The sequence below is a fragment of the Panthera uncia genome, assembly GCF_023721935.1.
Source record: "Panthera uncia isolate 11264 chromosome C1 unlocalized genomic scaffold, Puncia_PCG_1.0 HiC_scaffold_4, whole genome shotgun sequence".
Classification (NCBI taxonomy): Eukaryota; Metazoa; Chordata; class Mammalia; order Carnivora; family Felidae; genus Panthera; species Panthera uncia.
The window spans coordinates 61,063,739-61,077,905 of NW_026057585.1; the positions used below are offsets into that span (position 1 = coordinate 61,063,739).

The 14,167-nt window shown below is 37.7% G+C and overlaps 1 protein-coding gene across 1 annotated transcript in view; it reads left to right on the top strand.

Moving 5' to 3' along the window:
• The window catches only part of USP24 (ubiquitin specific peptidase 24), a 141,063-nt gene that overhangs the window by 17,888 nt on the left and 109,008 nt on the right, over positions 1–14,167 (top strand). The window contains exons 2-3 of the mRNA XM_049617096.1: positions 11,954–12,119; positions 13,517–13,584. Coding sequence (XP_049473053.1) covers positions 11,954–12,119; positions 13,517–13,584 — 234 coding nt within the window. The remainder of the gene's footprint in view (positions 1–11,953; positions 12,120–13,516; positions 13,585–14,167) is intronic.

The window sequence follows — 14,167 nt, forward strand, 5'->3', positions numbered from 1 at the left end:
CACCTATACAAGACAACTTCTCGCGAAAACCTCATTTCTGTGATCATCTAAATACATGAATACCCACTAAGAGTTGTGAAAGAAGGGCCATAAGAAATGTCAGTAGAAAAGTTAGAAAATTCTCTGCTGCTTATAACAGAATGAAAATGAATTCCAAGAAAAATAACTTGCAACCAGACTCGAGACACAATGTATTAGTAGCTTGGGGACTCCCTGCCCTTGTCCGTCATCTCTCTTTTTCCAGGAAGCAGTCAGTATTTTAGGAATCATTTTCTCTGGTCCGAAATAATAGAAGGAACACCAGATCTGTACATCACTGTCTCTGAATTACTTTGAAAAATATTTAATACAAAAGACTGACCATCTCAAGATTTAGTGAATGTTACAAATTCGTGATACGGAGTCAAGTGTTCGTGTTTTCATGTTTTTCCTTAAGTACTTGACATACAGGATGCGATATGTTTATTTAAAAAAATTTTTTTAATGTTTATTTATTTTTTGAGATAGAGACAGAATGTGAGCAGGGGAGGGGCAGAGAGAGAGGGAAACACAGAATCTGAAGCAGGCTCCAGGCTCTGAGCTGTCAGCACAGAGCCCGACGCAGGGCCTGAACTCACAAACTGCAGGATCATCACCTGAGCCAAAGTCAGATGCTCACCCAGCTGAGCCACCCAGGTGTCCTGCAATATGTTTATTTGAGTTAATAGATTTATTTTTAAAATCATAGATCAGTTTGGCATCCTCATTTTTCTGTATTGGTCGGAAATGTAGATTCTCTTCTGAGTACATTGTTGGCTAATAAAATAGCTCAGTATATGAATTTTTATTAAAAGATACTTGATGCAACGTTGCCCATCTCCTCTCCTTTAAGTTGAATAATTTTATCTGTATTTGTTGAGTCAGTGGGCAGATAGGAACTTATCTGTGAACTGACAGGCTGTGCCTACTTGAGTAGGTGTTGCTTCTTTGATCAAAGAAGGCTTAAATTTTAATAATACATCCTTGTTGAGTTCAAGACTTTTTTAAAACTCAAAGGCAGTTTTCTAAATAAATAACTCTGTGATTAACTTAAAAGCTTATGTAACGATATTTTAAAGTTCATTTGCGAGAGTTAAGTAAATTATATTGTTTTGTATACTCAGCCACTAGGTAAGGTATTGCCTGTATTGACATTGGTTCAGCTGCGCTTTTCAAACAGGCAAGTTTCTGGATATGGGCAGTGACATATTTTAACATATCTAACTGTAAATATAAAAGGAAAAATACTTTTGTCAGAATAACCTACTTGTTCAATCTAAAGATCTTTGCTAAACTGTGTAGGTAAGTTTACATTATACACTTGACAACATTTGTCAATTCCATGAAAAACTTTACTTCCAACTCCCTAAGTTGGAAATACTTAGTACTAAGGATTAAGTTGCCATTTTAAGTAGGTAAATAGTAAATAGTAAGTCTCACTCGGAACAGTTTGCCAATAGATGGAATTACAACCGCCACTGCTTGAATTCCTAGCTAGTTTATAGCACTGTGAAGTATTAGGGGAGTTACAGAGGCTTTGTTTATATTTTTATCCGTATTTATGGGCATAAGTAACATTATTTATTTAGGAAACAGGCTAAATTATATCCAGTAATATTAATTGTTTTGATTGTCCTTCTGGCCTATTCAGAAACCCTAATTTAACAACATGAACTCATTTATTTTCCTTAGATGATTAAACACACAAGATTCAGCGTTAATAGAAAATTTTCAGGTTAAAAATGACATTCAAGAATTGTTTGCAAGCTCATTTCTCTGTTGCCTGAATGACAGAATTGTGCATCTCTAACAAATGCTAAATTTACATAAATACTATAAAATAGTTTTTAAAATTAAGGGTTTTTTTTACATTTTAAATGACATTGGTGGAATATCACAGTAAGTAAAGGCATTGCCTCAAAAGGCTGAAAACTGAGTTTTTATTACTTAATGTGCTTGAAAAATAATACTAGTTTTGAAATAACACTCTGTAACCTTTTGCTTGGGTTACTGTTTCCCTTAAACTTCTTCAGCTGTGTATACACTCATTCCCACCACAAATGCATGCACAACACCCAGAGGCTAGTGGATCCCCCGGCCCCCAACATTCACATTATCCTGTTCTTTAAAGACAAGAATTGTGTCTTTATCTCTCTCCAATGCTGAGCACCTTGGCTGGAACGTAGAAAGCTTTTGATAAGTGTATTTCTAATTGATTTAGAACCAGTAATCATTCATGGTTACTTGGGTATTGTTTGGATTTGGCATCTGATGAGAAAATGGTGTATTGCATTCCTTAATTCCTATTAAAAGCCCAATACCTCATTTCTGTTGGGAGCTATTTTGCAATAGGACGATTCTGAGCTGCTTTTGCGTGTGTCCTCTTGCTCAATAGGTAATTTTTGCCAAGGACAGGCTCTACTCAAAGCGATGACTCAAAATATTAAACCAACCTGAATTTGGGTTCGTGTCACCATTTCCTCCTCTCTTGCGATTCCCTCTCTCCGTAGTGGCAGCAACCTCCTGTAAATGTAACGCTGCTCTGAATCGTTCGTTAGCCCTCATGTATACTGTGCCAGTTCTCTTTTCTTTCAAGGTCAAGAATGTTAACTGCTTAGGATGAGATTTTTTGCCTGTTAAATCTCAAATATGTTACTTCTAAAACTGCAGATTGAAAACTGTCAAATGGGCATATGTATTATTTTTACTACAGATCATTAGGTACAACCTTGTGTTTTGAAATTCTTAGATATATTTACATACTCACTCATGTTTAGTGACTACAACTATTGAGTTCATTTTTGTTACTCAACTTTTTCAAATAACCGCCTTGAGATTCAATTCACATACCATAAAGTTCACCCTCTTAAAGTATGCATTCACAGAGTTGTGCCACCATCGCTACTCTTTAATTTTAGAATATTTTAATCCCCCCCCCCCCCGCCCCAAAAGAAACCTTATAGCCATTAACAGCCACTGTCCTTTTCTCCCTCCTCCCATCCTCTGGTAACCACTAATCGACTTTCTTTGTCTGTGAATTTGCCCATTCTAGACATTTATATAAACAGAATCATATGATATATGGCCTTTTATGTCTGGCTTTTATTTACAATAGTGTTTTTGAAGGTTATCCCTGTTTCTCCGTTGTACAGATATACCGTATTTATTCATTTGTCAGTGTTGATGACATTTGGGTTTTTACTACTTTTCGACTATTACCGATGCTGCTGTGCATGTTCATGTACAAGTTTTTATGTGGACACATGTTTCCTCTCTTTAGGGTATATCTTGTAAACATAGAGAAGACTACAGTTGCTGTGTCCTGTGGTAACTGGGTAACCTGAGGAAGTGCCAAACTGTCTTGCCAAGTGGCTGCACCATTTTGTAATCCCACCAGCAATGTATGAGGGTTCCGGTTTACCCACATCCTCACCGATTCTTATTTCTCTCTTTATTTTTAGTCATTCTAATGTATGTGAAGGTGGCATCTTTGGGGTTTGATTTGCATATCCCTGAGGACCAATGATACTGAGCATCTTCTCATGTACTAATGGCCATTGCTACTTGTATATCTTCTTTGGAGAAATGTCCATTCGAATTGGTTGCCCATTTTTTGAAATTAAAAACAAATGTTTATTTATTTTGAGAGAGAGAGAGAGTGCATACAAGTGAGGGAGGGATGGGGCGGTGGGGAGGACGGGGGGTGAGGGGGTGGGGGGGGGTGAGAATCGCAAGCAAGCTCCACACTCAGCGTGGAGCCCAACAGGGGGTTCCGTCTCACCAGATGTCACCACTGGGAGATCATGACCTGAGCCCATTATCAAGAGTCAGATGCTTAGCTGACCTAGCCACCCAGGGCCCCTCGTTTGCCCATTTTTTATTGAGGTGTTTGTCTTTTTGTTCTTTAGTTGTAAGAGCTCTTTTTAGATCAAAGTCTGTTATCAGATATGAAATTTGCAACTATTTTCTCCCATTCTGTGATTGTCTTTTCACTTTCCTAATGATGTCCTTTGATGCACAAAAGTTTTTAATTTGATGAAATTCAAAATTCAACATTTATATATTTTTTCTTTTAACATTGTGTTTTTGGTGTCCTATCTAAGAAATAATTGCCTAATCCAAGGTCACGTAGATTGATTCCTATGTTACATTTTGAGTTAATTTGTATGTGTGGTATGACGTGGGGGTTTAGTTTCATTCTTTTGCTTATGTATATTCAGTTGACTACCATTTGTGGAAAAGGCTAACCTTCCTCCATTGAATGCTTTTATGCCTTTGTCAAAGATTAACTAAATTACATTGTCACCCTTGTTGAGAATCATTTGACCAAAATGTATGGGTTTTATTCATGAAATCTCAATTCACTTCCATTGATCTGTATGTTTATCTTTATGCCAGTACCACATTGTCTTGGTCACTGTAGCTTTGTAACACGTTTTCAAAGTGAGAAGTCTAGATCCCCAAACTGTTCTTCATTTTGTTTTCCAAGATTATTTTGGCTGTTCAGGTTTTTTTTTCCTTTCTGTGTGAGTTTTAGAGTCAGCTTGTCAATTTTTGCAAAGAAGTCAGCTGGAATTTTGATGCCAAGCTGAATCGATAGACTCATTTGGCAGGTATTGCCATCTTAACAATGTTAAGTTCCAGTCCATGAACATGTGATGTCTTTCCATTTATTTAGGTCTTCCTTAATTTCTTTGCATAATGTTTTCTTTTCAGTGTATGAGTCTTGTACTTCCTAAGTATTTTATACTTTTTGATGTTACTGTAAATGGAATTTTCTTAATTTTAGTATCGTTCATGATTAGTGTATAGAAATGCAGTTGAATTTTACTGTTTAATATAGTGTATTCTGCAACTGCAGCCTTGCTGAACTCATTTATTCTAGTAGGTTTTTGGGGGACAGGATGTTGGTGGATTCCTTAGAATTTTCTGTATACAAGATCATGCCATCAGTGAATGTAAATAGTTTTACTTCATCCTTTTCGACATGAAGAGATGCCTTTTATTTCTTATTTTGCCTAAGTGCTCTGGCCAGATACTTGATTACAAGATATCCTTCTTTTTCCTGATTTTAGAGAAAACAATTGAGTCTTTCACAATTAAGTATGATGTTAACTATATAGATTTTTTGTAGATGCCTCATACCAGGTTGAGGAAATTCCCTTTTCTTTTTTGAGTTTTTTTTTTTTTTTTCATCGTGAAAAGGTGTTGGATTTTGTGAATATTTTTTTTCTGATCTATTGAGATTATCATGGTTTTTGTTGTTGTTGTTTTGTCTTTTGTTATGTAGTGTATTCTATTGATTGGTTTTTGTATGCTAAACTAACCTTGCATACTGGGGATAAATCACACTTCCTCTCCTGTATAATCTTATATACTGCTGGATTTGGTTTGCTAGTTTATTGTGAGGATTTTTGTATCCAGATTTGTAGGGATATTGGTCTGTCCATAGTTTTTTTTTTTTTTTTTTTTTTCTGATATCTTTGTCCATTTTTTAAAAATCGTGGTAAAACATACATAACATAAAATTTACCATTTTAGCCATTTTCAAGCGTAGTTCTGTGGTAGTAAGTACATTCCATTGTTCTACAACCTTCATGCCATCCATCTCCAGCATTTTTTCATCTTCCCAAATTGAAACTGTGTACTCATTCAACGGTAACTTCTTATTGTCCCTTGCGCCCATCCCTTGGCAACCGCCATTCTATTTTCTATCTCTATGAATATGACTACTCTAGTTACCTCATAAACGTGGAAACATACAATATTTGTCCTTTTGTGACTGGCTTATCTCACTGAGCACTAATGTCTTCAGGGTTCATGCCTGTTGTACTATGTATCAGAAGTTCCTTCCTTTTAAAGACTGAATATATTGTGTGTATATACCACATTTGGTTTATCCACTCATTCATCAAGCATCCGTTGACGGCAGGTATCTTTGTCTGGTTTTAATATCAGGGTAATACTGGTCTCCTAAAATAAGTTGGTAAATGTTCCCTTCCTTTCTTTGTTTCTTTGTTTCTTTCTTTGTTTCTTTGTTTCTTTGTTTCTTTGTTTCTTTTTCTTTTTTTTTTTTTTTTTTTTTTTTTGAGTGGGGGAAGAGTGTGCAGGATTGATGTTGATTCTTCTTTAAGCATTTGGTACAATTCATCAGTAATAGCATCTGGCCTTTGGCTTTTCTTTGTGAGAAGCTATTGATTACAAAGCATTCCATTTCCTTGGTGTAGGTCCTTTCAGATTTTGTTTCTACTTGAGTTAGTTTTGCCGGTTTATGTCCTAGGACTGTGTCTATTGCATCTAGATTATCTAATTTGTTGGCATGTAATCAATCAATAGTATTCCTTGTAGTCATTTTTATTTCCAAAAGGTCAGTGTTGATAACCCCCTCTTTTCTTTCCTGATATTAGTAATTTGAGTTTTCTTTCTTTCTTTTTTGGTCAGTCTAGCTAAAAATTTCTCCTTTTTGTTGAAAGGAGTTCTCTTTTCAAAGAACCAATTTGGTGGGGCGCCTGGGTGGCTCAGTCGGTTAAGCGTCCGACTTCAGCTCAGGTCACGATCTCACGGTCCGTGAGTTTGAGCCCCGCGTCGGGCTCTGGGCTGATGATGGCCCAGAGCCTGGAGCCTGCTTCCAGTTCTGTGTCTCCCTCTCTCTCTGACCCTCCCCCGTTCATGCTCTGCCTCTCTCTGTCTCAAAAATAAATAAACGTTAAAAAAATATTTAAAAAAAAAAAAAAAAAGAACCAATTTGTTTTTTTTTATTGTCTCCATTGTTTTTCCTATTCTTTCATTTATTTCCACTCTGATCCTTATTATTTCCTTCCTTCTGCTTCCTTGGACTTAGTTTGCTTTTTCTAGTTTCCAAGGTTCATGGTTAGGTTATTGATTTGAGATCTTTCTTCTTTAAAAAAAAAAATTCCCTCCAATCACTGCATCATAAGCTTTGTTACATTTTTTCTTTTCATTCCACTCAAAGCACTTTCTCATTTTCATTATCTTTTTTTTTTTTTTTTGATCCATTAGTTGTTTAGAATTGTGTTGTTGAATTTTCACATGTTTTTGGGTTTCCCAAATTTCCTTCTGTTGATTTCCAATTTCATTCCACTGTGGTCAGAAAACACTTTGTATTATTTTAATCCTTTCAGGTTTATTGAGGCTTGTTTTAGGACCTAACATGCTCTATCCTAAAGAGTTTTAAAAATGTCTTTTAGATTTAGTTTGCAGTATTATTTAACTCTCCTATATCCTTGTTGATCTTTTATATTGCTCCATCTATTACTGAAAGTGAGGTATTGAAGTCTCCAGCTTTTCTTGTCGAATGTGTATTTCTGTCTTAAATTCTGTCACTTTTTCCTTTCTTTACCTTGAGTCTCTTTTGTTAAATGCATGCATTTTTTTGTAATCATTATGTTTTCCTGGTGGATCAGCCCTTTATCATAAAAAAATCCCTCGTCTTTAGTAACAAATTTTCACATAACATCTATCTTTTTTTTCTGATATTAGTGTAGCGACTCCAGCTATCTTTTGGTTATTGTTTTCATGGTATGTCTTTTTTCATCCTTTTATTTTATCTTCCTCCTGTATTGACCTTTTTTTTTTTTTTTTTTTTCATCGTTATGAAACGTCTCTTTTTATCTTTGGCAGTACGTTTGTCTTAACATCTAGTCTGATACCTGTATAGCCACTCTTGCTCCTTTATGTGTGTGTGATATATCTTTTCCCATTCTTTTATTTCACCCTCTTTGTGTCTTTGAATCTACAGTGTGGCTTTAGACAGCATATAGTTGGATCATTTTTTAAAATCCATTCTGCAAATCTCTCCCATTTTCATTGGAGTGTTTAGTCCATTTATGTTTACCATATTACTGATAATTATAATTTAATTGAGAAGACAAAATTTACATCTACCATTTTGCTGTTTGTTTTCTATGGTTTATGCTGTTTTGTTCTTCCATCTTCCATAACTCCTGTTTTTTGTATTAAGTAGGTATTTTTGAGTATACCATTTTAATTCCCTTGTTTTTTTCTTTCACTATATATATATTTTTAAGTTATTTTCTTAGTGGTGGCCCTGTGGATTATAATTAACATCTGAATTTGTAGCAGTATAGTTCAGATTAGTATCAACTTAATTTCTTTTTTTTGTTTTTTTTTTTTTATTTAAAAAAAATTTTTTTTTTTAACGTTTATTTATTTTTGAGACAGAGAGAGACAGAGCATGAACAGGGGAGGAGCAGAGAGAGAAGGAGACACAGCATCTGAAACAGGCTCCAGGCTCTGAGCTGTCAGCACAGAGCCCGACGCGGGGCTCGAACTCACGGACCATGAGATCATGACCTGAGCTGAAGTCGGACGCTTAACCGACCGAGCCACCCAGGCGCCCCTAGTATCAACTTAATTTCAATAGTGTACAAAACATCGCTCCATTACCAGTTTTATAATTATTGCTTTGTGCATCAGCCTTTTAAATCAGGTAGGAGAAGAAATACTACATTAATACTGTCTTTATATGAGCGAGATGATGGGGGCTCATGGAGGTGGTGAGAGCAAGGTTAGTTCCACATTTGTGCATTTTTAAGAAAATAGAATCTGTAAAGAAATAGCTTTTACTGGAAAAATAGTTATTAAAATGTCAGTGTGATTAATTTTTAAGTGGTGGAATAAATGGTAGGTTTATTTTTTGCTATTCATGTTTTTGGTATTTTCTATTAAGAACATGTGTACCTATTTAGTAATTTAAGACAAAAACATAAAAGTATTTAGAAGCTAAATTATTTATGTTACCAACTGTAATGGAGTTCTTAAGTAGAGTATACTAAGTATAATGTAACTTTTTTTTTTTTAACCCCTATAGGTACACCCCTATCTTTCTAGATTCATTAGATTCTTCTGTGTAAAGTACAGAATTTTCTTAGATTCTGTATGGCACCAGAATTCTATGCCTTTTATATATTTATCTAACTAAATAGTTTTTAATTTTGAAATAATTCCTGATTTACAGACAAACTGCAAAAAGGACGTTACAACTTTACCATAAATCTGGAATTTTTATATAACCTTTATTCAGGTTCTTCAAATGTTAACCTTTTATCACATTCTCTTTATCATTCTCTGTTTGTATGTGTGTATTATCACGTGTATATAAATACGTGTGTGTATGTATTGTTACTGCTTTTCCTGAACTGTTTAAGAATAAATTACAGACATCATGCCCCTCCATCCTTAAATACTTGAGTGTGTATTTCCTAAAAATGAAGATACTCTCTTTTTTAACCTTAGTACATTACCAAAACGAGGAAATTAACACTGATCCAGTAGGAAAGTCTTTGAAGCCAAGAAATAAGCTAAAACAAACAAAAGCCCATGCTGCATTCAGTTATTATGGCTGTCTGGTCACCCTCCATCTTTCATAACTTTGGCATTTGTGAAGAATACAGGCTAGTTATTTTTTAGAGTGTTCCTCATTTTGGGTTTCCTCATGACTGGATTCGGGTTCCGCATTTTTGGCAGGAATACCCCAGCAGTGATGTTGTCGTGACTTCACGGTACGTCCCTTTGGTATGCACATGAAGTTCGTCTCATTACTGATGCTGTTAAAGACCTTGCACCCCTACCCCCCAAAGGAAGCTCTTAGCTTTTCGGTTGGTTGGTTTTGGCGTATGAACAACAGAAATTCATCTTGCGCTGTTCCAGAGGCTGGAAGTCCAAGATCAGAGTGCCCGCATGGCTGGGTTCTGGTGCGGGCCTTCTGCAGGTCACAGGCTGCCGACTTCATTGTGTCCTCTCACATTGGCAGAGAGCAGGGAGAGAACGCAGCTCTCTTGTGACTCTTAGGAAGCTCTTGGGGGCTCTTCACTTAGTAACTGCTGGGTGCAGTTGATGATTTCATATATGATTTGATCTATTAACTCCTGTGGAAATTAACAATAGATATTTCATAGTAATGACATAACCTGTCATCCAGTTGAATTTTATTTGTATATGCTTTAGTTGTACTTTGATCCTAAGTTAATAAATTGAGGCAGTTAGCAAGTATGCTATTTTGAAAGTATACAGAATCTTTACTCTTAGAGTGTCCTCAGCTTCCTTCAAGTAAAACTATTTTATTTACAGAATTTATTAATTACATGGCTTTCTGAAGAGAACTGAGTTTTCCGCATATGTTACGATTGTAAACCTACTTGGTCCACCCCCACCCTTCACCCCCAGTTTCCATTGTTGTCTACTTCATTTTTAGCTTTTCATCACCTTTTTGGTTATTGTCTTATTTTCTTCCCAGCTTAACTGTGAACCTAAAAAAACTAGAGTGTCCCGTTCCTTTAGCCCTCATGTGGGATTGAAAACTGTTTTCTTCTGTGTATTTTTATCACTTCTGCTGTATATGTATGGTCTTTTCCTTAATTGAGGCTAAAGGTAATTTCTTTTAATGGAATGATTATAGAGTGAGTTGTGAAAATATTTAGGTTTTAAAGAAACCAGAGTAGGTATGAGGCAGTTTGGAGGAGGGGCCCAGTTTGCTTTATAACAGATTACTGTGGTAAGAATTGATGGAAAGCCTGGCAGGTCCCCTATTAGTAGTTGAAACTTTGTTTGCACAAAGTCTTTTTCCACCTTATATATATATTAAACACGTACTCTGTGTTAGCCACTGGGTTCTGGAGATACAGATACAGAGGTGGTCAAAACCAGCCCGGGTTCCTGTCTTCATGGAGCTTGGTCTAGTGGGGGCAAACATAAAATCATTCACAAATATGGGGCACCTGGGTGGCTCAGTTGGTTAGTTCAACTCTTGGCTTTGGCTCGGGTAATGATCTCACAGCTAGCTCATGGGTTTGAGCCCCACATCGGGCTCTGTGCTGACAGTGTGGAGCCTGCTTGGGATTCTTTGTCTGTCTGTCTCTCTCTCCCTCAAAGTAAATAAACTTAAAACAAAAATCAATCACAAATAAATGTAAAATTAGATCTGTGAGCTGAGCTACGAGGAGAAGCTCAGGATGGCAAGAGTATAAAATAATTAGGGAAATTTGGTATAGTTCGGATGTTCTGGAAAGGCTTTTCTGAAAGAGTTAAGGATGTACAGGAGTTTACATAGGTTAAAGAAGGTGGATGGGTGAATTCAGGAGTAGTGGCACCTCCATGGGGGTAGACGGAAGTAGATGGATTGGAGAGAAATTTAGGAGGTCTTATCACCAGGTCTTGGAGTGGGGATGGGAACACAGGGTTTTAAGAACGAGTCCCTGATTTCTGGCTGTGGTGCCTTTCACTGGGATGGAGAACACCGAGAGGAGAGAAGAGAGCCTAGCGCTGAGGTTTGAGAAGCTCCAGTATTTGATGGCCAGGAAGAGGGGGCGAAGAGACAGGGCAGAACAGCCAGACCCCCAGGGAGGTGAGGGGTGAGCTAGTCTTGCAGGAAGAGGGAGCGGGCAGAGGGGCAGACACTGCGGGGAAGGAGGAGAAGGACTGAAACTGCTCATTGGATTTAATGTCGTGGCGTCCAGTAATGGCCTGAGCAACAGTGGCTGTGGGAGAGTGAGGACTCTGGAAAAGCCATACTGGTGCGGGGTCAGGGGTCACTCGGTGTGGGGAGATGGGGACAGCAATACAGAGGACCCTTTGGAGAAACCCGTCCCCTCTGGCAGTGGGAGAGCAAGGATGGCTGTAGGTGAAGGTAGTTTGCTGTTCTGTAATGAGACACTGAGAGAGCTCATTTTTGAAGAAAGGTGAAATGACTTCTGCGAGAGCGGGATGTCACTGTGAGGGGAGTGGACAGTGGCCCAGCTGGTCCCGCAGATGTGACCGTGAGGGAGCCGTAGGGGATCCACACTCCGTACGGGGCGCTACCGCTGGGCATGCATCTCCGCTGAGCTCAACGTACACGCATTGTCACGCAGTCACTGATGCGTTTGCTTGTGTTTTTGCTGTGATCCCTGTTTATCAGAAGAATGATGAAAACGGAAACTGCTCGGGGGAAGGGATCGAGTTCCCCACCACGAATCTGTACGAGCTGGAAAGCCGCGTTTTGACCGATCACTGGTCCATCCCCTACAAGCGGGAAGAATCACTGGGCAAATGCCTGTTGGCGTCCACCTACCTGGCCAGACTCGGTAAGCTCTCCCCCCGCAGGCCCCAGGAGGAGGGGGTGGGCGGGTGGATTGATACCAGGCCTGGCCTTAATCCTCCCTCTTGTCCCTGCCCATCTGGGTGACATTCGATCATTTACTCTCCTGGTCTCCGTCTAGCCCCCGTGGAATAAAAGCTTTGAATTGAACCACCTGTTGTTGTCTCCTAGCTCCAATAGAGTATGAGAGTCTTCAAAATATAATTGAGAAGCTTTGTAGAAATTGAAAGGAACATTGTCCACAAAAGCTTGGAGCATTTTAAGGTTCAGTTCAGTGGCTTTTTGTCCTTAAAGAGAAAAAGTACTACTTATTTAGCAAACATTTTGCGCATATTAAATGTTTGGCACTGTCTTCAGTACTTTATAAATATTAAACTAATAGAGTAATAAGCTATCTCTGGGTTGGAGAATGGGTATCAGTGTAAGGACGCTTCTAGACTCTGTACTGAAGAAAAATAGTTTTCATATTCAGTTCAGTTATAGGATGAATTGGTCCACTGTTTTGTGATTTTCTTTTCCTCATTAAAAGTATACGTGGTTTAATTTACCACCATGATTAAATATGAGGCACATCAAAAGGAAATATTTTGACTGGGATCAGGTTTAATCCTCGTGGCCTCTCGTGGTATGTTCTGACTGGCTTCTCAGCAGCAGCATTTATTGCGCGCCTGTTAGGATGTGGGTGCTGTGCTACGTGGTGGGTCTGAAAAAAAGAAAATGTGTCCAGCGGTATTCCCAGTGATAAGCAAAATACATTTTTAAGTGTTGTGTGTGTGTGTGTTTTTAATGTATTCCAGAGGATAATTTGCAGTGGAGTCATTCATTCACTTAGCTAGTATTCATCACTTACTGTGCCAGACACAGTTCTGTGCATTTGATAACACAGAGTTCATCAGTTTGTTTTAGGGAAGAAGAGTGATTTGGGTATCTGTTGAGAATACTTTTGTTTTTATAGAGCTGTTTAAGATAACAGTAATGGCTAGTAAGAAGCTGCTGTTGGTGTTTTATTAGCTGTTTAATCAGATCATTTGAAGTTACTCTGAAAATGGAAAACTAAGTTCAACCGTTTCACTTCTAATTAGTAACTTATTATACTATTAACCAATGCATAGGAATTGGTTCATATTAACATATTGTGCTATTAACAAATACATTAATACTGTGATTGTTTCTCGGTCTGTTCCTTCAGCAGCAAAAAAAAAATATATATATATATATATATATATATATATATATATATATATATATTCTGCTTTTAATAATCCCTTAAGAAGTTTTCTATAAATAACTAGTCCCATGGGCATGAATTTGGAATGATACATATGATTTCTGCAAACTGCCTAAAATCTTAGTAAGGCATATTGTTTCATTTATTTTGCTAAGGTCTTTCCGAGTCTGATGAGAATTGTAAAAGATTTATGGATAGGTGTATGCCTGAAGCATTTAAAAAGGTAAGAAAAAATGCGCGAGTCTGGGTTTTTTTTTTTTTTTTTTGGGGGGGGGGGACCGAACAGGCTTTTTGTTTTAGTTTCTTGTGGGAGGCCAGTTTATGGGTCTTGTTCATGTGAAGAATCCCCCAGTATGCACATGAATTTGGGGCTTACGAAGGATTCACTTTTACATTTAACTGTTTGCCCTGTCACATTTACTTCCATCTTTTTAATTGCCGAAGAATAGGTGAAGGCTTACTTACACTTGGAAATTGCGCATCTTCCTAAACTCAGGCCTGTGGCATTGGGAAAGATAATACTTATCCAAATACAAGCCATTTAATCTGATTGTTCTACCGAGGCAGAAGCAGGCGCTTTAAACCATGCAAAGTTTGACTGGGTTGAGTATGTTTCATGGCAAATGGCACGAGTATGGCAGCATTTCTGTCAGAGCTAGAGCAGTGTGCTTCCTCCCATTCCGGTCACATCGCTTAGAAAGCAATTTTTCTTAACAGGGAGAATAGGAGATCACAGGACTTGTGTTTCTGAAAGCAGTCTAACTCAGCATGACTCCCTTTGCGGGACATGAGTCCTGAATCCCCAA